We start from the raw sequence: 23,420 nt of genomic DNA on the forward strand, positions 1-23,420 counted from the left end.
ATTACAATTCTGATACAGTCAGTGCTGTGGGCCTAGACTCTCTGGGCGTCTGTCAGTTCCCAGAAACCATCCAGGTCATGCCTGTACTCTTGGTGCACCTTTGCCAGTCAGTCATCAAACAGTTGTTGAGTGTCAGGTAGGTCATAAAGACAAACAATGTTAAACACAGCTCAGCACCAATCAGAATGAATGTCGGTATTAGACTGGATTGAAATCTAGCTTCATATGCTGAGTCAAGCTTCATATTGTTTACAGGAGACAAAAATAAGAAGAGGGAAAGATGAGAAGGAAAAGAGAGAAACATTCTGGGGAATACTAACCAAAAGAAAACTGGCACAGCTTTATTCATATTAAATAATAAATTTTAAGGCAAAGAAGATCATTTCATAATGATGAACAGTAATTTACTAGAAAATAATCTTTGATTCTTTGCATAGTCAGTAAACCTAACAAATGAGTAAGAATGTAGAGGTTCTGAACATTATAGTTAACCAGCTTGAACTGTACTCATCAACTGTAGAATAGTCATTTTCAAGACATTTGAAACATGAAAACTGGCTACCCACTTGGCCCTGAGGTGGATCTCAGCAAATTTCAAAGACTTTACTGGCAGTTAAGGCAGTGATTCTTAACATTTTGCAAGTTCTAGACTCCTTTGAAAAATCCCATATATCCTATAGGTCAAGATTGTCACCTTCAGCACTACTAACATTTGGGGCTAGGTAATACTTTGCTGTGAGGGCTGTTCTGTGCATTATAGGATTTTCGCAGCATAGCGTCCCTGGACTCTACCCACTAGCTGCCACTAGCACCTCCCCTCTGGCAGGGACATCCAAAAATGTCTCCAGACATTGCTAAATGTTCCCTGGGGGGAAAGCCAGTCCTCGTTGAGAACCACTGTTACAAGTCTTTTCTTCAGAGAAATAATATAATTTTTCATACACCTTTTCCTACTCCAGTAGCTAAATGTTCTTGTCCTCACTGAGGACAGTTGAGTGGGATGTTTCGTATGAAAAAGCAGTGGGGCAGCCAAGGAGCCTGAAGGTTTGGTCTTTGTCCGCACATAGCTTCCCCCCGTCCAGTGTGTGGACCCTTGTGCGTGAGGGTATGGGAGCATCACAGAGTTCCTGGTGCCGAGGGCCTGAGGGCTCACTGCCAACCAGTTTCACAGATGTTAGGCTTCTGCTTTGTTCTAGACCTTTGGTTAGGTAAAGGTGCCAGTCACAGAGTTCAAGTCCATAACAGTGGGGGAGAAGAGGCTGTAAAATAGGTGATAACCTGTGCTCATGAAGGAATGGAAAAGGGAGAGCTTAATGTCTGAGATGAACTGTGTATGGGGTCAGGGAGGATTTCACCACGCAAAGGCTGATGTCAGTGTGGGGTTTGCAGGGTCAGTGGAAGTTTGCAAAGGGGAGGCTATTGCGGGCGGGTGGATCAGCATGCTGGGTTCTGGGGCTTAGTAACATCTCAGTTTCATAGTCATGTAAAACAGGAACAGAAGATAAAGGAAGCTAGGGGCGAGGCGTGCTTAGGAGCTTGGACTTAACCTGGCAAGCAATTGAAGGGGTTTCAGTGGGGAAGTGACACAACCAGATTTTTGTGTAGGAAGTTGATTTGAGTGGCTCTGTGGAGGACAGATTGGAGGCCAGGAGACTAGTCGGAAGCTATACAAAGAACCCAGCTGCATGCTGAGGTCTAGAACTATCACCGTGGCCATGGGGATGGAGGGAGATGAACCTTTAGGGAGTCAGGTTTCCAAACCCAAGTCTAGTAAAGGGAGGTCTGCATCCGTTACCTCAAAGGGCACACTAATGTCCCTGCTCAGAGGACACCATCCTTAGCTCTGAAAATAAAGACATAAGTTTTTATCTAAGAGAGATTTTTTTCCACTTTTTATATACATTTTTTTCCTCTAGGAAATAGACAGACGGTTGGAAAAAAAACTGAAGATCACACAAAAGGAGAGGTAAGGCTGCTGTCTGGTCTGAGGGCTCATGCACTCTGCCAGTTGAGAGCTGGGCAGTCATTGGTGTTCTCCAGGTGGCCGTTAGGGTTAGCAGGGCAGGTTCCTGAGCGTGTCCCTCCAGGATGTGGCTGGAGGCTTTGAGAGTGAGACTGGACTGTTGCATCTGCCTTCTAACTTAGTAGGTACCCGGTGTGAGGTGGTCTGGTGGAAAGTGGGGAGGTGACAAGTCAGAAAACTTGGGTTTTAGTCTGGCTCTGTTCCAGTTGCTCTGAGGTTTGGGACAAGCTGTTTTCCCCTCTGGACATCAGTTTCTTTCTCTGTGACATAAAGAGGTTGGACAGATGATTTCTCTGGGCCCTCCATGACGTACATGGTGGCTGAGGGCATTATGGGGGTATTCCGGAAGAGAAGATTCTCAGAAATTCTCAAAGACCTTTTTAAGGATATTTTCCCCCACCCAGACAGCAGAGAAAGTGGTTTTCAGAGCATGTGAAAGTTGACCTCAGCCGTCTGTCTTTGGACTTAGGTAACCTGTGGGCTTCCCACAGGGACAGTGAAGGGAGGAGGAGGAGAGGACCTCTCTGGACTTGCTTATCATTCCCCAGGGGACGCCATGGTGCCCTGCCCACCCACTAGTTTCCTGGCTCCCTGCCTCTGATCAGATTGCTGGCTCCTTGTCTGTCTGCTTGTCTCAGCAACTGCACTGATGTCTGGTTACAGTCCCTTTGCCACGCCATTCCTGTCCCACGTGGGACTTGTTCCAGTCCCCCTGGCAGCAGCTGAGTTGCTCCAGCCCCTTCCCATCCTGCCAACTGGGACTCTGAAAACAGGCCCCCGTAGGCTGTTGGCTTCTGAAGAGAAGCTAGTTGGGGCTGCTCTGGGGAGGGTCTTTGTGGCTGTTGAAGGGCCGTCATTCCTGCCTGGATCCCTTTTTCCCTGGTGGCTTTTGTTTCTCTCCCTTCCTGTGTGGTTTTCCACCTCTCCTTGTGGACGCATTGTCCGGTGTGCACATCCACCAGCCTTGGACAATGCTTCTCCTCTGAGCACTGCCAAGCACTGTTTCTAGGATTATCCTTTATCCCAGCCCCGCCGCGTCCAGCGTCCCAGGGAGCCATGGTGAGGGAGGTGTCTCTGCTCAGAAACTCTTCTGAAGAGATGATCCAGTTGTCTGGAGTAGCTTGTCTCTGGGAGGCACAGGTCACTTACCAGAAGGCTGAGGCGGTTTGGTAAACCCCGTCTTGGTGCCAGGCAGGGATGGTGGAGTGGGCTCCTTTGTAGTGTTTGACTGGTGTGAGCACCTGTGCTGGAAGGCCATGGCTAGAGTGAACACTTTGCTGACCCCTCAGCTAAGGGGTCCCACTACACCAGCCTGTTACACTCTGGTCTGTGTAGGGAAGTTGGGATTTTAACTGACGTCATTGGATTCTGGGCACGAAATGTTTTGCCACAGGGGCCAAACAGTGGTTGATGTGACTGTGAACCGGGGGATAGAAGTCCCAGAATGAGGTGCTGTTCCAGCCCCCCTTTGCCTGGGGTTAGGTCTGAGGAGCAGACCTGAGGACGACATAAGCTTATGGCAAGGTTGCTCTTTTGGGAAACCCCTCTTGAGGAGTGAGAGTTTTGGTGTCTGGTCAGAGGCCAGAGAATAATGAAAAGAATTAGGAGGAGGGAGGGGAAGTGAAGGGGGTGGGTGAGGGACATGGATGGGGCCTCTGGAGTCAAGGGTAAGACTTGTGAAGCTGTATTTGCTCTTTGTCAGCAGGAAATCCAAATCTCCTCCCAAAGTGCCCATTGTGATTCAGGACGATAGCCTTCCCACGGGGCCCCCTCCACAGATCCGCATCCTCAAGAGGCCCACCAGCAATGGTGTGGTCAGCAGCCCCAACTCCACCAGCAGGCCAGCCCTTCCTGTCAAGTCCCTAGCGCAGCGTGAGGCGGAGTACGCTGAGGCCCGGAAGCGGATCTTGGGCAGCGCCAGCCCCGAGGAGGAACAAGAGAAACCCATCCTCGACAGGTGAGTGCAGCCAGCAGGGCTGACCATCCACCACTCTGCCAGGCAGCTCCGAGGTGGAAGGGGGAGTAGCTTCGCTGCAGGCAGAGTAGTGAGAAGAGGGCAGAATCAGCTCTAGAACCGTGGCAGCTCCAGCTGCCAAGCCCGACCTGGTGGGCAAGTTCAGGGTCTGCTGCTTCGGCTCAGGACTGCAAGCTTTGAGGTCGTGGCTTACTGCTCTGCCGCCTCTGCAGGCGGGCACGGGGGTGGGGAGGGCGCAGTGTGGCACAGAGGTTAAAGACACAAACTCTGAGTCAAAATCTGCCATTTGCTTCCACTTCCGGCTGCCTAACCTCTCTGTATCCTCATAGCCTCATCTGTGGGGGAAATGGGATAACGATAGTACCTCCCTTGTCAACTCGTTGTGCAAATAAATGTGTAGTGTTCTGAGAACCCCGCCTGGCACAGCGGATGGTACCCCACGAAGTGCTTAGATGTTATCTTCCGGGTCTTACAATAGCTCTCTGTGATGTTTGGTGCATTTTCTAAATCCTTTTTCGTTCCCAGCACTTTTTTTTTCTCTGCAGTCCTAGAGGTTGCATTATGTAAATTTGTCACCTCCTGCTAAAGCAGTATTTGTTAAAATAGCCTCTTTCTGACTTTGAGAGGCCTCGTTGGGTTTGCTATTCTGGGACTTGAACTAATCTATGTACCTTCTTCCTGTCCCTTCATTAATTTGATAGACTCCCATTCTCCTCTAAGCCTTCACTTGGCAGCCTAGAAAAGGTCTGTTTCCTTGTAGTCTTCCATGTTAAAATGAGTCAACCATTAGCCACATGATTTGGAGAGAAGCAGGAGGGTAGCCATGGCCGATGCCTGGTCCCTCTCCTGAGCTCTGGTTAGGGGTCTCTACCTCTGCCCGATACCCTGAAGGGTCTGCACCACGCAGTTCTGTGGAGGCTGAACTTGTCCAGAGGCTCTGTGGAGCCTCTGGACAAGCTGGGCCCTTGAGCACTCCCCCTGCCCTCTAGATTCAGGGGAAGAGCGCTGCCACTGCTCAGGTGAACATAGACCACCTGCCTCACCTGCCTCACCTGCCCATAGGGGCTTCCCAGCTTGCAGATCCCGAGTCTGCTCATCGGAGAGGGAGCCAGAGCTGGCTGACGGCTACTTTGCCTTGTGCTCTAGCTGCAGTTTTAAGATCTGGGGACCTCTTTTATGTCCTTTTTCAGGCCACCCTCTGATCTTCTTCCCTCCAGGCCAACCAGGATCTCCCAACCTGAGGACAGCAGGCAGCCCAATAATGTGATCAGACAGCCTTTGGGTCCAGATGGGTCACAGGGCTTCAAACAGCGCAGATAAATGCGTGTGGGAAAGGATGCCGCCGCTGCCGCCGCCGCCTCTTGGGTCGTCCGCCACGGGTCGCACTGCTGTGGCAGACAGCTGGACTTGAGCAGAGGGAACGACCTGACTTACTTGCACTGTGATCCCCTTTGCTCCGCCCACTGTGACCTTGAACCCCATGCACTGTGACCTCCCTCCTTCCCCCCCCTTCCCACTGTGATTGGCACGTCTACAAGGGCTGTCCCAAGTCAATGGAAAGGGAAAGGGTGGGGGTCAGGGGAGGGTTGGGGGGACCCACGAAGGACTCAGAGTAGAGAGTCAGACAGTGCCACTTGGCCACTTGGGGTAAAGCCAGTGCCAGCAATAACAGTTTATCATGCTCATTAATTTGGGATTTCAAAACACAGATGAGAATTCCCGTCCACCCACCTGCAAGTGCATGTCTTCATCACTTAAAAGCAAGTTCCATTTGAAAGTATCCTTTCTTTTTTTTTTCTCTTTCCTATTTTTGTTTGTTTATACAAATACCTGATTTGCAAGGAAAAGTGCATGGGAGGGGTTTTAGCAGTTTAATGAATTTTTAATTGAGAAAGGGTAGTTTGGTAGTCTACTTAAAAATGTTTCTGGGAAATTCACTAGGAACATTAACCAATAGGACTTTGGTGAGCTTAGCTTCTGTATTCCTACTGCCGCCCAGAGAAGGGGCAGGGCTCCGCAGCCCCCTGGACAGATGAGCACCCCATGCCTATATCTCCCTCCCTCAGCTGAGTCCCGGGGCATCTAGGCCCTACGTGGAGACTGAGCTAGCTGTACGGGCTCAGAGAGCCTGGGGAGGGTGCCAACCCCACCTCTAGTATTTTGGGAAATAGGGAAAGTGAACAGACTTCCCCTTCCCATACCCCTCAGGGTGGTTCCCTGCCAGCCAGGCTTGCTCCTTTTGGAAGAGAGCAGGGAGTGAGATGCACTCCGGGCTCGGAAGTAAGGGATGTGAGACTTGCTCAGTCTTGCTGAGACTTGCTACTCCGAGGAGAGCCAGGAGAGAGTGGCTCCAGGACTCTGAGCCTCCTGCCCAGTGTGCTCAGAAGGTGGCTAGATCTTCCCACTCCAGCAATGCTTAAACTCTCAAGGGTCTGTGGAGCACCATCTCTGTTGATGGCACCAGCTTGGTAACCATGCCTGGTACATTTCCTTTGTGAAATCATTACCTTGGGAGCTGACCATTCATTTGGGAAAAGGCAAGCTGTGCATTGCAAAGATTGGTGGTGACAGACTGGTTCCCCATAGACCCAGGCTACCCTTCACCCATTTTTCCAGAGCGAGGGCCTGGAATGAAGGCAGTTTCCCCTCTGTCCCTAGAGCCTAGAGATTTGCTTTGGCTCTTTAAGGTGGAAGAGGCTAAGGGCAACTGCGCAGAGCAGCTGTGTGTGTGTGTGTGTGTGTGTGTGTGTACAGTCGGGGTCCTCTCAGGCTTTCTGGTCTCTTCCGTTGCACTGCGCCTTATCCCTCAGCCAGCCAGATAGCCTCCCACTCAGCGGATGAGTTTGGGAGTGGATGGAAGGACGTTTTGTGATTAGGGCAGCTTGCGGTGGCCAAGGTGACAAGCTCGGTTTTGCAGGCTCACTCCACCTTCGGTTCATCTGGCTTTCAGCCTTGCCCTGTGGGAATGTAGGCCAGGCCCAGCAAGCCGTGTCCCACTGCAGCTCCCACTGAGGAGGAAGGGCCAGCTGCCGTTGGAATCGCAGCTAGTCCATAGCACAGCCTTGTGACTGTGAGCAGCCGGGAACTTGTACGTGTGCAGAGCTCGGACGGAGCTTCGGTCATGAGGAAGCCACAGGCTGCTGGGTTGTACCCAGAGGCTGTTGTGAGGGGGTGACCCCCAGCAGTGGGCAAGGAAGAAGGTCGGCTACTGTCTTTATAGCTCCGCTGCCCTGTGACCAAGTTTCCTCCTTCTGGATGCAGTGTCCAGCCCTCATGTAATAGTGGTTTCTGGCCCGAGATGAGACTGTCCTTTCAGTTGGAGAAGGGCACAGAGGTAGGCCAGGTGGCATGGCCAGGAGTACTGATTGCTCAGCCAATGGGACCACCTGTTCTTGCCCCCCTCTCCCGTAGCGGGAACCAAAAGGAAGGTCAGCTGATGGGTGTCTGTGGATTGAGGATGTAGTAGGGACTGGTGTTCCCACCTCCCTCTGGCCAAAGATGGGGCTTTGCCCGCTGTGTGCCTGCCACCACCCACCAGCAGTTGTACCCTTGGCTTCCCAGATGGAGAGGTGGCAGGAAATTTTTAAAAAGAAAGAAAGAAATGAAAACAAGGAACTGTATTATGTTGGGGGGAGGCGGGAGGGGAGATGGGAGAATGGTTTGGATTTTGTGTGTCGGGGGGTTTTTTTTTGTTTGTTGGTTTTTTTTTTTTTTGGTAGTTGTCTGTAACTTTCCTTAAGTGCGCCTTTTTTTTTTTTTTTTTTTTTTTTTAAAGTAAGCTGCAGGCTTTGGCTTGGAAAACCCCAGGGGGGTGGGGGTGGGGCAGAAACCTGAGGCTGCTGCCCCTTTATCTGCCTTCATGGTACTGTCCCCTTCCCCCAGCTCCTCCTTGACCCCATGAGCCAGGCCTCAGACCTTCCAGCTAACCGCTTCCCATGAGCCACTACTCTGATGTCAGCCTATAACCAAAGGAGCTGGGGGTCCAGGCCTGGTGACCAACCCTTCTCAGCCCACTCAATCAGGGTGCTCCCCACCTGCAGGCAGGAGGCAACACCCTATCTGCTACCATCAGCCCTTTCCAGAGCCCACTGCCCCGCCCCGCCCTGCCCTGTCCAGCCCGGCCAAACCCTGCTCTGCCCCATGTGGGTATGCTCTGCTCAGGGATGGGCCGGCAGGGCTGCCCCAGCCTCCCTGGTAAGCAGAGACTCTGGAAACCTCTGGGGTCCTGTTTTCTGGTCGTGTGATCCAGGGGTGCACATGGGCCCCTTGGGTGTCTGAACAGAAGGGCATGGGAGGGAGGGCCGCATCCCTGCAGTCCTGCTCTGCTGGTCTAGCGGGCAGCTGCCTACCCCCCGCACCCCGCACCGCGGGCTCCTGAGTCGGCAGATTAAGCATTTTATAAATTGTATTTTAAATACATGTTTTAAACTTGTCAGTGCCTTGTCCTCATTTCAGTCCCTGGCCTCCTAACCTCTTGCTGTGCCTGCTTGTTTAACCACTGGGGGAGCTACCTCTGCTCAGTCCCAGGGAGGGGCTCTCCCTTTGTTAGAGAAATAGGCCTGGGGTGGTGTGTGGGTTGTGGGGGGCAAAGACCCACACACCCTTAGGTTCCAAGAGAAGGGCCCCCATGGGTCCTGGGGCTGTCTTGGTGAGAGCATGGCTGAGACCCCTTCTGCCCTTCTGCAGGGTCTGTCTACCCCTTTTAGGGTCCAGAATCTTCCCCACCATTCCCTTCAAGCAAGTGGGGAGAGATGCTCTCTGCCTTTGGGGGAGACACTTATCTGAAGAGAGTCCCAGCTCTGTGCTTTGAGAGTGCATAGAAGGTCAAAACTTTGCACCCAGGGTCCCTCTAGCAGGATCCCCAACCCCGGCAGGGTTTCAAGGTGTGTCTTGCCTCAGGGTTTCCTAAGCCTGAGGGAGGCTGGGGCCCTGCACTCTGAGAGCCAAGTGGAGGGGTGAAAACCTGGGGGCCTCCCCTGGCACTGGACACACAGGCCAAGGTTCTTGGTGTTTATTGGCTTACCAGGCCGCAAAAGCAAAATCCAGCGGCGATACCTGCCTAATGACATGTCCACCTGCAGGTCTTGAACAGCTGCTCAGAGTCAGGACTCCAGAGGTCAGTGGGTTTGAGCCGGCACAGAGCTGAGCCACTTTCTGCTCTCAGAGCCGTGTTCCCTAGGGAGAGAGGTGAGGAGAAGGGTGGGAGGAAATGAGCCATTCCCAGGTGCCCCAGGGGAGAGGTGGCTTCCCTGGGAAGCAATGGAGCCAAGTAGTTGGGCTCAGGGGACTGATTGCAAGTCCTGAGTTCTTTTGCCCCCAAAGCGCCTAGAAGAGGACTGGCAGGGGAAGCTTCCCTCCATCCAGCAGTCAAGCCTGTTTCCTACCGCTCCTATGTGGAGTCAGACTCGGTCAAAGGACTTGCGAGCTAACCCCCTACGTGGTGGTACCAGCCTGAGAGAAAGACGGTATGTGCCACTGAGTCTGGGCACAGCAAGGCAGAAGTGCCCTAACTTAAGCACAGTCGGTGCAGCACGTGGGCCCTCAGTAAAGCTTAGCTCCTTACTGCTTCCATCCTTTCCCCCTTCTCCCCCTTTTCCTCCCTGGAGCAGCAGTATCCCGGGCATCATCTCCTGGAAGGATGGATTCCCCTTGGGTTAGGCCAGGGCCTTGTGAAAAAAGGAGGTGGGATGGGCCTGGGCTGGAGCTCCTGCCTTCTGGGCACCCACCTGCTTCCCTGAGATCCTGACTGGAAGAGGAGTCTCCGGATGTCAGGGCCCAGGTTGGTGGGGGTGCACGGGTCCAGCACGCAGTGGCTACCCTGCTTCCGACGGTTCATCTTCTTTTCCAGCCGAGGGCAGAGTGGGACACAGGGCACCTGCGTGTAGGGGCTCTGCAGGTTGGCATCTGGCAAGGGAGGAAGGAGGAGGCAGGAGCGGGGAGTGCCTCAGAACAAGCCCAGCCTTGGGAGGCACGCAGACCCAGCTGAAATCCCAGCTTTGCCACATCCTGAGCTGGGTGGGTTTGGGGCAAATCGCTTAACCTCTCTGAGCTTCTGTGTAAGCTGGGGGTGAGTACCCTCCTCACAGAGCTGACAAGGAGGATTAAAGGGATAATATGTGTGCAGCGTGCCGCTGAACGCCAAGCACAGTGTAAGGGCTCGTAACAGCTTACACAGGAACACGTATCTTTGTGCTGGGTCCTGGCAGTCTGGTAGGCACACTAGAGAGACTCTGGAAAGCTCCTAGCCTATCACTTGGCACACAGTAGGACTCCTAGTTTAATCAATGGCAACTGCTCTTACAGGGAGGCAGCCTTGCCCAGTGAAAAGAGCACAGGTTTTGGAGTCAGACCTGGGTATAAACTGCCCTTTCTTGACACAGGTTAGCTGTGGGGCCCTGGGCCTTGGGCTTAAACTTGCTCAGTTTCACTGTTCTCATCTGTAACATGGGGTAAATATGTGATCGTGAGCACTAAATTCTGGCACATCTACAAAGGGCCTAGCATGGGCAGTGACCCCAGTGGGTATTCAGTAAATGTGGAGCTGCGATTGCTAATCGCCCTCCCTGCTCAGTGGAGGCTCTCGGGACCAACGTGTGCTCAGGGCTGAGCCCCAGGGAAGAGTGCAGAAGGCCCTTGTCAGAGGGCTAGAGGTGGGGTGGTGATTTTCAGACCATTGACTAATGCACACAGTTAAGCCCAAAGTGGGAAACCATGTCTCTCAGCTCCTGGGTCTGGCTGTGGGCCCAGGGAAAGAGGCTGGGGGGGGGGGGGGCAGGAGAGCAGAGTGCTCACTGTGCCCAAGGCCCTCACCATAGTTCTGCTGCTTCAGCCGGCTCAGGATCCTGAGGACCCTTCGTTCTGGGACTTCCAAGTATGACTGCTGGGGGTTGTAGGGAAGCTTCTTCTGGGACCGCAGCCAGCCAGTGGCCGACTCCATCTCTCGGGTCTTAGAGGTGCCTTCCTTCAGCTTCTTCTGGTAATAGCTGGGGAGGCAGTGCCCGCCCAGCTCAGCCTGGCTGTGTTTAATTCACGCCCTCTCCCCCCACCTCTTTCTGAGCCCCTGTTCTGTCTGGCCAGCTCTGGGACAGGGACACAAGCCCAGGAGTTAGGAGACCTGGGTTTTAGTCCCAGCTCTGCCATTAACTCCCTGTCACTGCCTTGCTTTGGACTCCAGTCACCCCAACCCTATCTCTGCAAGTCACATGACTTCTCTGGGCTTCAGGTTTCCCTTGGGGGAAATGGATCAAACAGTCTTCACGTTCTAGGAATAAATAACAAGGCCCATCAAGCACTCAGCAGTGTGGCCCATGGAAAGAGCCTGGTCAGTGTCACCTATGCTTTCCATCACTGATATTTTTACTTAGATGTACAAGTGCTCTGTAAGACAGCTGTGCAATTAACCTGCTCATCTTCCAGATTTGAGTTTTATTTTCTTGACTCACGGCTACTCGCCCGCCCACTAGACTGCGGCTCCGCTCATGCATTCAGCAGATACTCAGTGGGTGTTTACTGCAGGCTGGCCATGCATCTAGGTGCTTGGGAAAGCAGTGCAGGAGATCTCCATAGAAGGTCCCTGCCTCCTAGTGTCCCAGCCCCTCTCTCACTCCGGCCACTGCCACAGTGACCACTTCCACACGGACTTGGAGCAGCTTTGCACAGGGACAGTCTGAGGTGGCCTCACCTCAGAAGCCGCCTGCCTGGAGCTTCTCTGAAACCACGGTGGGGGCCACCCTTGACCAAAGAAGCTAGCAGCCGAGGTATACAGGTTTCTCTTTCTTCTCCTGACAGAATTCTGAACCACTATCCCTAGACTCCTCAGAAGATCCTGGGAGTGGTTGACTCAACACATGCTTGTATTGGCCCTCCTCTGTTCCCATTCCTTCTCTCGCTCCTCCCTGGAATTCCTTTCTAAATCGACCACCTAGGCACGCACCTAGTGGGAGAGTCAGACCATGAACAAATAAATACAATACCATGTCGATAGTGGTGGGTGTAATGAGGGCAAGTAAAAGCTGGACAGTGGGTAGTGATGAGGGGCTATTTTGCTCACAGAGGTCAGCAAAAGTCTCAGAGGTGGTGACATTTGAGCAGAATGAGGGGAGGGAGCAAGTCAAATGGATATCTCTGGAGGAACAGTCTTTCAGGCAGAGGGAATGGCATGTGGAAAGGAGGTGGGAAAGAGCTCAGTGAGCTCTAGGAATGGCAAGGAGGCCAGAGGGGCTAGAGCCTGGTATGTGAGGAAGAGTGGGAGATGTGGGCAGCAAGATGGCAGAGCCAGACCATCCAGGGCTTTGAGGCAGTGGTGAGGGGTGGGCATGCTACTTGGTGCTGGGAAACACTGAAGGCTTAAGTTGCTGGTTCTGCTACGGTCTTTGCCTATCTCTGGGGCCTGGAATTTGGGGTTTTGATGAGCTTCACACATAGAACACAGAAAATGGATACCAGAGCCTTCACGTGGAAGTTGGATCTAGACCCCTGTGTAAAACTAGTAAATGCAAATGTAACATGTTGAGTAAAAAAGATGACCAAGAAATAACTTCACTCCACAAGGGCCAAAGGACATGAGCAAAATGTGTGCAACTTTCTTGGTCACAGTTTTAAAGGACATTGCTTGCTCTCCACTTCTCTCCCCTTCCCGCGGTCTTGAATTCAGATGTGTTGCTGGTAAATTGGTTTAGGATTGACCTAGGGATTGGTGGGACAATAAGTTAGAAAGAAACAATAAGCTGTGTGCTGGGCAGCCTCATCTTCCTGCCTGCTTCTTCTGGACTGTCAATATAAGAGAGAAATAAACTATCTTGTTTGAACTGTAGTGCATCAGGGTCTATTCCTGAACTAATATAACAATATAGAATTCTATACCCAGCTAAACTACTCAGTGGGAATATAAATAAACTTTTGCAGACACATAAAATCTCAAAAATTTTGTATCCCCTGCATTCTTTCCTCAGGAAGATACTGGAGGACATATTCTTCTAAAATGAGGGCATAAACCAAAACAGAAAAGGAAGATATACATATAGAAAACAGAAATTCCAACACAGGAGAAGCAACAGTAAAGGAAGATGGTAAAGGGAGATCCCATGTTGGTAGTGCAACTGTCATAAAGGACGAGTTTAGATTAGATCACTATAGTGTAGGAGACAGAATAGGGGTGGCATTCCTGCACTAGTTGTTGAATCACTTCCTTTCTAACCCAAACAAAGCTACTAGGGAAAATGCCTCCATTATTTTTTTAACTAAACCAAACAAACCAAGAAGGATTAAGCAAACCAAGGAAGAGTAAGGCATGTAATCTAACAAACAGAGAATCCTAATCAGAGGAAAGGAAGAAAGAATTCCTAGGATGACAACAGACCCCCAAGATGACAGCTCAGCAACAGGCTTAAAAAGAAATTAATCCAGAAGTGAGAATAATGGAATTATTTAGAACATGCTTCCAAGAAAAAGAAACTCTAAGAAGGCGGCACAGGTTAACGAGTACAAAGAAAACAAAATCAAGGCAGTTGTCAGCTTCAGGAACTAGAAAGGCAAGGAAATGAAATCATAGTATAATAAAATACTCAGCTGTTAAAAATTGCATAGCCATAATAATAGAAACCCCCCCAAATTATTTAGTAAAAAATGATAATATATTAGAATAGGTAGAGGGGAACTTAGGGGATGGTTGTATCAGACAGCTAAACCCATACCATAATAGGAAGTCAATAGATACAAGTCAAAAAAATCACTAACCAAAATATTGTAGTACATGCATATGTTTTCGAAGTAAGGAGAGAGTCAAAGTATTTGTCTTGGGAAGGGAGACTTCAGGGAGTGGGGAGCATGGTGAAGGGTGGTGTGGGGAACTACAAGGGTTTATTATAAACCTTTTTGGACTATTTGGCTTTTTAAACAACGTACACATTAAATTTTTAAGAATTAACTCAAAGGATAAAGTTATGTCAGCTGAATACTAAGCAAAGGAAGTTGGTATAACCATGTTAATATTTTAAAAACTAGGCCTTAAGACAAAAAGCATTACTAGAGATACAAATGATTACCATATAATGATAAAATGTTCAGTTCATCAGGAAATACAAAATTCTAAAAATGAAATATGAAGCAAAATCTGATAAAACTACAAGGAGAAGTAGACAATTTCATTATCACAGAAGTGATAATGGATACTCAGCTTTGCCGGTATAGCATCAAGGAATCCATATACTATATGTGTGGATGAATGGATGTGGCTGTGTTCTGATAAAAGTTTTAACTGTAAAAACAGCGAGCAGAATGTGGCCTGCAGCCCGTAATTTGCTGACCTCTGCCTGCTATAGACCTTACCTAAAACTAAAATTCACAGGAGAAACAGAGTTTGGAAGTTGAGTCTACCAAGTTAGAGGGTTTAGGTAACACCTGGGCCTTTCACAAATATGTCCTAACAAAGTAAAAAACCAAGTTGAAGTGATCAGCCAGTAACTGAACTGCCTACAAGAAAAAAAAATTAACACTCATCAAAGAGTCTGGTTTCCAAACAAAACAGAATCCAGTCTCTAAACCATATCATCTAAAATATCCAGGACAGGGGCGCCTGGGTGGCTCAGTCGTTAAGCATCTGCCTTTGGCTTTGGTCATGATCCTAGGGTCCTGGGATCGAGCCCCGCATGGGGCCACCTCTTCCACGGGAGGCCTGCTTCTCCCTCTCCCACTCCCCCTGCTTGTGTTCCCTCTCGTTGTGTCTCTCTCTGTCAAATAAATAAATAAAATCTTTAAAAAAATAAAATGTCCAGGACACAATAAAAAATTATCAGCCATGCATGGGGTGCCTGTTCTTGGTTTCGGCTCAGGTCATGATCTCAGAGTCCTGAGATCGAGCCCCGTGTCAGGGTCTGTGCTTAGTGAGAGTCTGCTTGAGATCATCTCCCTCTCCATCTGCCTCTCTCCCTGCTTGCTCTTGCTCTCTCTAAAATAAATAAATAAAATATTTTCAAAAATTATCAGACATGCAAAGAAACAGGAAAATGTGGCCTATCGTAAGGCCCATAAAAATAAACTCATGGAAAGCAAACTTGAGGAAGCCCAGACATTGGATTTAGCAGACAATGGCTTTAAAAGAGCTATTAAAGGGGTGCCTGGGTGGCCCCAATGGTTAAGCGTCTGCCCTCAGCACAGGTCATGATCTTAGGGTCCTGGGATTGAGCCCCACATCAGGCTCCCTGCTCAGTGGGGAGTCTGCTTCTCTTTATCTCCCTCTGCCCCTCTCCCCACCTGTGCTCTCTCTCTCTCTCTCTCAAATAAATAAAATCTTTTAAAAAAGATATTAAGATTATATTCAAATAATTGAAGGAAAATGTGATCTTAATGAATAGAGAAACAGAAACTACAAACATGAAACAAATGGAAATTCTAGAACCAAAAGTTACAATAACTGAAGTGAAAAAGTCACTTGTAGCAGATTGGAGATAGCAGAAAGACAGACCAATAAAAATCATCCAATCTGAAGAACAGGAAAAAAAATTTGAAGACAAATGAACAGAATTCTGTTTCTGGCCATAATGAAGGAACTGGTACGAACTTGTCATCCTGCCATAAATAACTACACATGGACAAAATATATGAAACTGTTGTCAGATATTGAGCAACAGGCAGCACAAGACTATAATCCCTGAGAGAAACCAATGAGGTGAGCTTAATGATCTCTAGAGAACTTTGCCTGGAGGTGCTGTTTGGACTGTGGTACCGGAAGTGGCACCCAGGCAGAACAGCAGACTCACTGAGGGACAGACATTGTAGTTGGTGAAGATGGAGGCCACTGGGATTAGTGTATCAGGATATCAGAGAGAGAGGAGCCATGCAAAAGAAAGAGTTGCAGAAATATGCATGGGGTATTCTTGAGTCTTTGGTTGCATATTAAGCAGTACACACATAGTGTGAAATTTCATAAAGCCAGACAAAGAACAAAAAACAATTACCAGAGTTTACCTAGGGCCGAGAGCCACGTGAGTTTCAAACAGCCAGAGCGGAAAGACTTTGTTGAACACCTGTGGGATTAGTAGAGCTCTTAGATGAGTCCTCCTTCAGTAGTTGGGACTAGCTCAGCCCTAGAGGAGAGACTATACTCGATCTTCCCTAACAAAGCTTTAAAACCTTGAAAGATGGGCACCTGCCTGGCTGAGTTGGTACAGCATATGGCTCTTGATCTCAGAGTCATGAATAGGAGCCCCATGGTGGGGGTAGAGTTTACTAAAATAAAATAAAATAACATAAACCTTGAAAGAAAGAAGACTATCCTTAGAAACTTAATCACCTGCCCTCTAGTTCAACATTTTAAAGAACAAAATCCAGACAAAACGGCATCCAATCAAAAACTAGCAGACATGAGAAGAAGCAGGAAAGTGACCAATAAAAAAAGAAAAATCAGTTTATATAAATAGACCCAGAAAACACAAAGATGATGGAATTAGCAGAAGAGGACCTTAAATGAGCTATTATAAATATGCCCGAGGATTTAAAGGAAATACGAATATGAAGAGAAAAATAAAACTATGAAATAGAACCAAATGAAATATTTAAATATGAAAAATGCAATAGCTGAAATGAAAAATTCATTGGTTAAGCCTAAGAGGAGATTAGACACAGCAAAAGAAAATATCAGCAAACTTGAATGCTTAGCAATATAAATTATTCAAAGTGAAGCACAGAGAGAAAATTCAGGATACAATGATCAGAGCACCAGTAACCTATGAAACAATTTTAAGTGCTATGGAATTGGGGGCACCTGGGTGGCTCAGTCATTAAGCGTCTGCCTTCAACTCAGGTCATGATTCCAGGGTGCTGGGCTTGAGCCTGGCTTCGGGCTCCCTGCTCAGCGGGGGAGTCTGCTTCTCCCTCTCCCTCTCCCACTCCCCCTGCCTGTATTCCCTCTCTCGCTGTCAAATAAATAAATAAAATCTTAAAAAAAACAAAAACAAAAACAAATGACCTTTACAGAGTCTTTTAAGTGTTATGGAATTGGAGTCCCAGAAGGAGAGGAGGGGGGCATATAAAAATATTATGTATGGAAAAATGTACCAAAAAAAGAGAAATATGATAAAACTATAAATTATAAATCCAGGAAGCTCAATGAACCCAAAGTAGGATGAATGCAAACTGAAGGGACCACTGAGCCAGTGAACTATGGGACATCATGCCTAGATTTGTTCTTTTCTGCTTGTTACAATCTGTTTTTCTCCCCTTTTTACAGGTATCTTATATCACAATTTCTAACTCAAATTTCTCCCTGTAGTCACTAAGCTTTTAATATATGAGATTTACAAAGAAGTTTCAGGTAGGTGGGGAATGAAGGAGTTTAGGGCATGCCGCTACCAAACAGGCCACTTTTGGCATATGGACTGAGGGGCGCCTGGGTGGCTCAGTCGGTTAAACGACTGGCTTTTGGTTTTGGCTCAGGTCATGATCTCAAGGTCCTGAGATGGAGCCCTGTGTTGGGCTCTACGGTCAGTGGGGAGTCTGCTTGAGATTCTCTTCCTCTCTCTCTCCCTCTGCCCCTCCCTGCTTGCTTGCACACACACACACTCTCTCTCTAAAATAAGTAAATAAATCTTTTTAATTTTTTTATTATTTTTTTTAAGATTTTATTTATTTATTTGACAGAGACACAGCAAGAGAGGGATTACAAGCAGGGGGAGTGGGAGAGGGAGAAGCAGGCAGGGAGCCCGACGCGGGGCTTGATCCCAGGACCCTGGGATCATGACCTGAGCCGAAGGCAGACACTTAATCAACTGAGCCACCCAGGTGCCCCAGGAAGAAACATTCTTATCACAAGAGATGGGAGCCTTGGCTGGGAGAACTCCGTAATAGACCTCATTAAAATAACTCTTATCTTCCTTTAGTCTGCCCATGTAGTTTCATTACTTCTCCACATTCACTACTCTCTGTTCAACCTAGTATAGGAACACTCAGGCCGAGTCATTTCTTTGGGTCTCCATTTTTCTTATGAGGCCGCCCGTTTACATATAAATAAGATTCATATGCTTTTCTCCTGTTCATCTATCTTTTTTTTTAAAGTTTTATTTATTTATTTAAGTAATCTCTACACCCAATGTGGGACTTGAACTAATGACCCTGAGATCAAGTCTCACAGTCTACTGATGGAGCCAGCCAGGTGCCCCTCCTGTTCATCTATCTTATGTCAGTCCCAGTTGGAAATTCTAAGAGAGAAATGGAAAATTTTCCTCTCCTGGACATCAAATGACATTTTTACTTGAACGAAGGACAAACTATGGTTATTCAGCCTTTGGTATTTGGTGGATATTTCTCTAAAAGTGGACGAAGTTAGCCCATCACTTCAAGGAGAACAACTGACAGCATTTGTTGCCTCCAATAAAATGAAAGCTTTCAAGAAAAAGAATTTTGGGAAACTTAAATCCATTAACATTTGCATATACATGTCCTGATACAAAATAGTTTATTTATTTTTTAAAAGGTTTTATTTATTTATTTGACAGAGAGAGACACAGCGAGAGAGGGAACACAAGCAGGGGGAGTGGGAGAGGGAGAAGCAGGCTTCCCGTGGAGCAGGGAGCCCGATGCGGGGCTCGATCCCAGGATCCTGAGATCATGACCCGAGCCGAAGGCAGATGCTTAACCGACTGAGCCACGCAGGCGCCCCTACAAAATAGTTTATAGCAGTGAAAATGAATGAACTATAGCCACACACAACACTTCTAATACTTAAAGACTTTTCTGATATTAGTGGTGATATTAATTATACTATAATATCATAGTATATATATATATACTAATTAATATAGTGTCATATATATACTAATTATATAGTGTGTATATATATACACTAATTAAAATGAAATGTGTCAACACCTGGGAGATACGCAGTATTTTCCAAATGACCAGTGCATGTTACAAAAACATTCGTGGGAGAAGGCCCATTCAAACTACAAGATAGACCAATAGACTTTAATATTTATTTATTATTTTTACTTTTTTTAAGATTTTATTTATTTATTTGACAGAGAGATAGAGAGCACAAGTAGGCAGAGCAGCAGGCAAAGGGAGAGGGAGAAGCAGACTTCCCGCTGAGCAGGGAGCCGACGTGCGTGATCTCAGGACCCTGGGATCATGAACCGAGCCGAAGGCAGATGCTCAACTGACTGAGTCACCCAGGTGCCCCTAGACTCTTATATTTAAACAGGGGCTTCTGGCTGGCTCAGTCAATACAGTGTGTGGCTCTTGAGTTTGAGCCCATGTTGGATGTAGAGAGTGCTTAAATAAACAGACTTTAAAAAAAAATAAAAGAGTACAGGGGCACCTGGGTGGCGCAGTCAGTTGAGCATCCGACTCTTGGTTTCAGCTCGGGTCATGATCTCAGGGTCATGAGATCAAGCCCCGTGTTGGGCTCCCTGCTCAGCTTGGGAGTCTACTTAGGATTCTTTCCCCTTCATCTCCCTCTCCCTCTGCTCCTCCCCCTGCGCTCTCTCTTTCTCAAGAAAGAAAGAAAGAAAGAAAGAAAGAAAGAAAGAAAGAAAGAAAGAAAGAAAGAAAGAAAGAAAGAAAGAAAGAAAGAAAGAAAGAAAGAAAGAAAGAAAGAAAGAAAGAAAGAAAGAAAGAAAGAAAGAAAGAAAGAAAGAAAGAAAGAAAGAAAGAAAGAAAGAAAGAAAGAAAGAAAGAAAGAAAGAAAGAAAGAAAAAGAAAGAAAGAAAGAAAGAAAGAAAGAAAGAAAGAAAGAAAGAAAGAAAGAAAGAAAGAAAGAAAGAAAGAAAAAGAAAAAGAAAGAAAAAATATTTTAAAAAATAAGCAAAAGAGTACAAAAAGTTCATTGATATGGTTTCAGATTACATATTGCAACCACATAAGGCTCTACCACTTATCAAGTCTGGTGTCGTCTCAAAGAAAAAGATCCACATGATGTGTGGGTATTAAATGAAAAGACTATTAAAATACTTCCTTTTCCAGTTACATATTTGTGTGGGTCAGAGTCCTTTATATACTTCAACCAAAGCAACATATTGCAACAGATTGAATGCAGAGCAGATATGAGACAGAAACCTGTCTTCCTTTATGCCAGACTCTGAAGAGATTTGCAATATTGTATAACAATGCCATTCTTCTCATTAACTTTTTTTTGAAACTACAGTTATTTTTCATTTAAAACGGTTTTTTATGTTAACATGTAATGGGGTTATTATAGTTAAATAAATTAATAAGTAATTTAATTTTTTTCTCAGTTTTAAGTTCAAATATAGAAAATATTGACAAAGGTTCCTTGGTGTCCTCAAAAATTTTTAGGAGTGTAAAGGGGTGGGGCACCTGGGTGGCTCAGTTGGTTGGGCGTCTGACTTTGGCTCAAGTCCTGATCTCAGGGTCCTGGGATCGAGCCCCGCATTGGGCTCCCTGCTCAGTGGGGAGCCTGCATCTCCCTCTTCCTCTGCCTGCCATTCCCCCCTGCTTGTGCTCTCTCCCTCTCTCTGTCAAAATAAATAAATAAAATCTTTTAAAAAATAGTATGTAGCAGTGAGAACAATAAATGATTGATAATTACTCACAAGAATGTGAATGAATCACAAAAACAAAACATTGAGGAGAAAAAACAAGTAACAAAAGACTTACTACAGTAGGAGTCCACTCTGCCAGAGTCTGGCATAAAGGAAGACAGCTTTCTGTCTCATATCTGCTCTGCATTCAATCTGTTGCAATATGGTGCTTTGGTTGAAGTATGAGTCCACTCATATAAAGTTTATGAAAAGCTAAGCAATAAAGTATTCAGGAATACAAACAAATGTGAGTGAAGATCAGAAAGCGCCACTCCGTATCTACCAGAAGAAAGACTGACAGTACCAAATTTGCACAAAATATGGAGCAACTGGAACTCTCCTATTAATGGTGGGACGGTAAAATGGTACAACCACTTGGGAAAAGGTCTGGTGAGTTCTCAGAAGTAAAATACACCTACCTGCAATTCCCTTCTGCATATTCGCCCAAAGAAATAAAAGTATGTGTCCACAGAAGGACTTGTACAAAAATGTTAATGGCAGCTTCGCTCATTATAACCCCACACTGGGAACCACAGAGAAATCCATCAGTAAAAGAATGGATGAACCGACTGTGGTAGATCCACAAGTGCAACACTACTCAGCAATAGAAAGGGGTGAACCCTGACGCCCACAATGACATGGACAAGTCGCAAAAGCATTGTGCTGAGTTCAAGAAGCTGACCCTAGGATTCCATACTGTATGTTTCCATTGATGTGAAGTTGCCAAAAGGCCAAACCTATCTGGGATGGAAAACACATCAGAAGAGTGATTGCCTCTGTGGGAGTGGGTTCAGAAACCGACTGGGAAGGATCATGAGGGCACTTTCGGGAATGATGGTCAAGTTGTATATAACTTGAGAGGGGTTCAGGTTGCCCAGGAGTCAGGAGTGGCTGAGATTCACACACTAATGATTTATGTGTTTCACTGAATGTAAGTTATACCTCAAATAATGGGGGGAAAAAGCTCTAAATAAATGTCGATCTCTAGTTATTGGTATGTATGCTGAAGTATTTAGAGGGAAGTGACTATAATTTATTTTGAAATGAATAAAAAACCAATATGGATCAATGAATAGAGGGATGGGTAGACACAAGATTAAAACAAGCATGGCAGATTGGCAATGGTAGAATCTAGGTGGTGAAGATATAAAACGTTCACTGTGAAATTCTCTCAACTTCACTGTATATTTGAAATTTTCAGTAAACAAGGGGAAAAAACAAGTAGTGGAAATTTAAAACAGAAAGCAAGGGAATAATGGTTCTTATTTGGGGAGAGAGTGTTTTGTGATTGGGGTAGGGCACACAGGGCTTTGAAGTTATTGGAAATGACCTATTTTTAAACTGGGGAAATGGAAAAACATGGGAATCTTAGGGTCCACACCAGGACCCTAAGATCATGACCTGAGCCAAAGGCAGACACTTAACCAACTGAACCACCCAGGTGCCCCAAGCCTTGCTGGGCTTGAAACCAGGGTACAGAGATAAGTAGGAGAGCTAAAGCCTTAGTGGTATCTGGTCTCCTGGATCCAGCCATTCCTGAGGCCATGATCTGTTATGTGAGCCAATATATTCCCCTTTTGCTTAAGCCAGTTTTATTTGGGTGCCTTTCACTTGCAACTGAGAGTCCTAACTATCAAAATTCCTCAGCTGCCAAAATACTAGGTGCCATTTCTGTGTCTGCAACCCTCTACCCACAAACACCAGCCGCACTCACTTGGTGATCTCCTCTAAGGCTGCCTCCGGTAAGGCCAGCATCTCCACCAGCAGGGACAGGATCTCAAAGAGCAGAGTGTGGGGGTTTGGGGGAGCCATGTCCGTCAGGGCGTTCTGCTCTGGGGACATGGGATGATGTCTGCCGTTACCATTTGGTAGTTCTGGATGCCCACTGTCCACCAGCCACCAGACCTCTCCCCGAGCTCTGACTCCTCTGGGCTCATCCCTACTCACCCATGGAGCAGAAGAAGCGCCTGGTGTCTGTCATCACAGCCAAGAAGTCCTTGAAGCCTACATGACCATCTCCTGTGGAGGCCAATGGTATAACAGTGAACAGGGGCCTGCCAGAGTGGGCCCAGGCATTGCAGCCCCGCATGGTTATTAGCATTTACGCAATGGGTTTGATTATAAAACACATAGAAGACACATATTCAACACATATGTAACATGTATTCAGTGCAGCAAGTGTGGTGCACACAACAAAGTAGAAGGTGGAAGTTAAAATCTCCTGGGTTGGGAGCTCCTAGAACTCGGGGCAGCAGTCTGAGTTCACATCCTTGGTCCACCATTTACTATCCGTGTGACCTTGGCAAAGCACCCAACCCCGCTAAGCCTTAGTTTTCTCATCTAGAGGGTGAGGATAACCATGATACCTATTTCATGGGAGATTGAATGAAGCAAAGTGCTTAGAACAGAGCCGTATGTATTATACAAGCTCAGTAAATGTCAGCCACTATTATTATTACCATGTGCTAGTCACTGCATGAGAATTATGTACCCACAAGATTCCTACCGCGGCCTTCAAGGCCCTGCAGGACCTGCCTGTTATCTGTCTCCAGCCTCACCTGGTGTTAAGTGCCCCCCGCATGAACCTGTTCTTCCACGGGGGGCACTTTCCCTGCCCCGGGCTTTTGCACATGCTGCTGCTTCTTCCTAGAATCCTCTCTACCGCCCTCTAACTCTTTAGTAAACATCTTAGGCATGCTTCTGCTTGATCATCCCTTCCCCAAGAGAAGTCAGACCTGACCGGGTCCGCTGCCCCCCTAAACACTCTCATAAAACTCTGTACTTCAGCCACACACTCGGAAGATCTGGAATTTAATGGAGGTGCCAGAAGACAGGGACTGGGTCTGTTTTGTTCTGTACTGTGTCCTCAGGGCTTAAGACAGGTAGGTCT

The 23,420-nt window shown here is 47.3% G+C and overlaps 2 protein-coding genes across 6 annotated transcripts in view; one reads left to right on the forward strand and one right to left on the reverse strand.

Annotated features, from left to right (window-relative positions):
• The window catches only part of SZRD1 (SUZ RNA binding domain containing 1), a 26,624-nt gene extending 18,191 nt beyond the window's left edge, over positions 1-8,433 (forward strand). Inside the window, exons 2-4 of one of the 2 annotated variants that reach the window (XM_027605209.2) lie at positions 1,917-1,966; positions 3,726-3,980; positions 5,216-8,433. In XM_027605209.2, the coding sequence (XP_027461010.1) occupies positions 1,917-1,966; positions 3,726-3,980; positions 5,216-5,318 (408 nt within the window). In that variant the 3' untranslated portion in view covers positions 5,319-8,433. The remainder of the gene's footprint in view (positions 1-1,916; positions 1,967-3,725; positions 3,981-5,215) is intronic. The other variant, XM_027605217.2, reaches the window with a different exon arrangement.
• Positions 7,745-23,420, reverse strand: part of SPATA21 (spermatogenesis associated 21) — a 30,860-nt gene continuing 15,184 nt past the window's right edge. For 3 of the 4 annotated variants that reach the window (XM_027605176.2, XM_027605196.2, XM_027605186.2), the window contains 4 exons: positions 22,478-22,549; positions 22,245-22,362; positions 10,809-10,981; positions 7,745-9,902 (listed from right to left, as the gene is read on the reverse strand). In XM_027605176.2, coding sequence (XP_027460977.1) covers positions 9,622-9,902; positions 10,809-10,981; positions 22,245-22,362; positions 22,478-22,549 — 644 coding nt within the window. In that variant the 3' untranslated portion in view covers positions 7,745-9,621. The remainder of the gene's footprint in view (positions 9,903-10,808; positions 10,982-22,244; positions 22,363-22,477; positions 22,550-23,420) is intronic. The other variant, XM_027605203.2, reaches the window with a different exon arrangement.

Source organism: Zalophus californianus, chromosome 4 (assembly GCF_009762305.2).
Source record: "Zalophus californianus isolate mZalCal1 chromosome 4, mZalCal1.pri.v2, whole genome shotgun sequence".
Classification (NCBI taxonomy): domain Eukaryota; kingdom Metazoa; phylum Chordata; class Mammalia; order Carnivora; family Otariidae; genus Zalophus; species Zalophus californianus.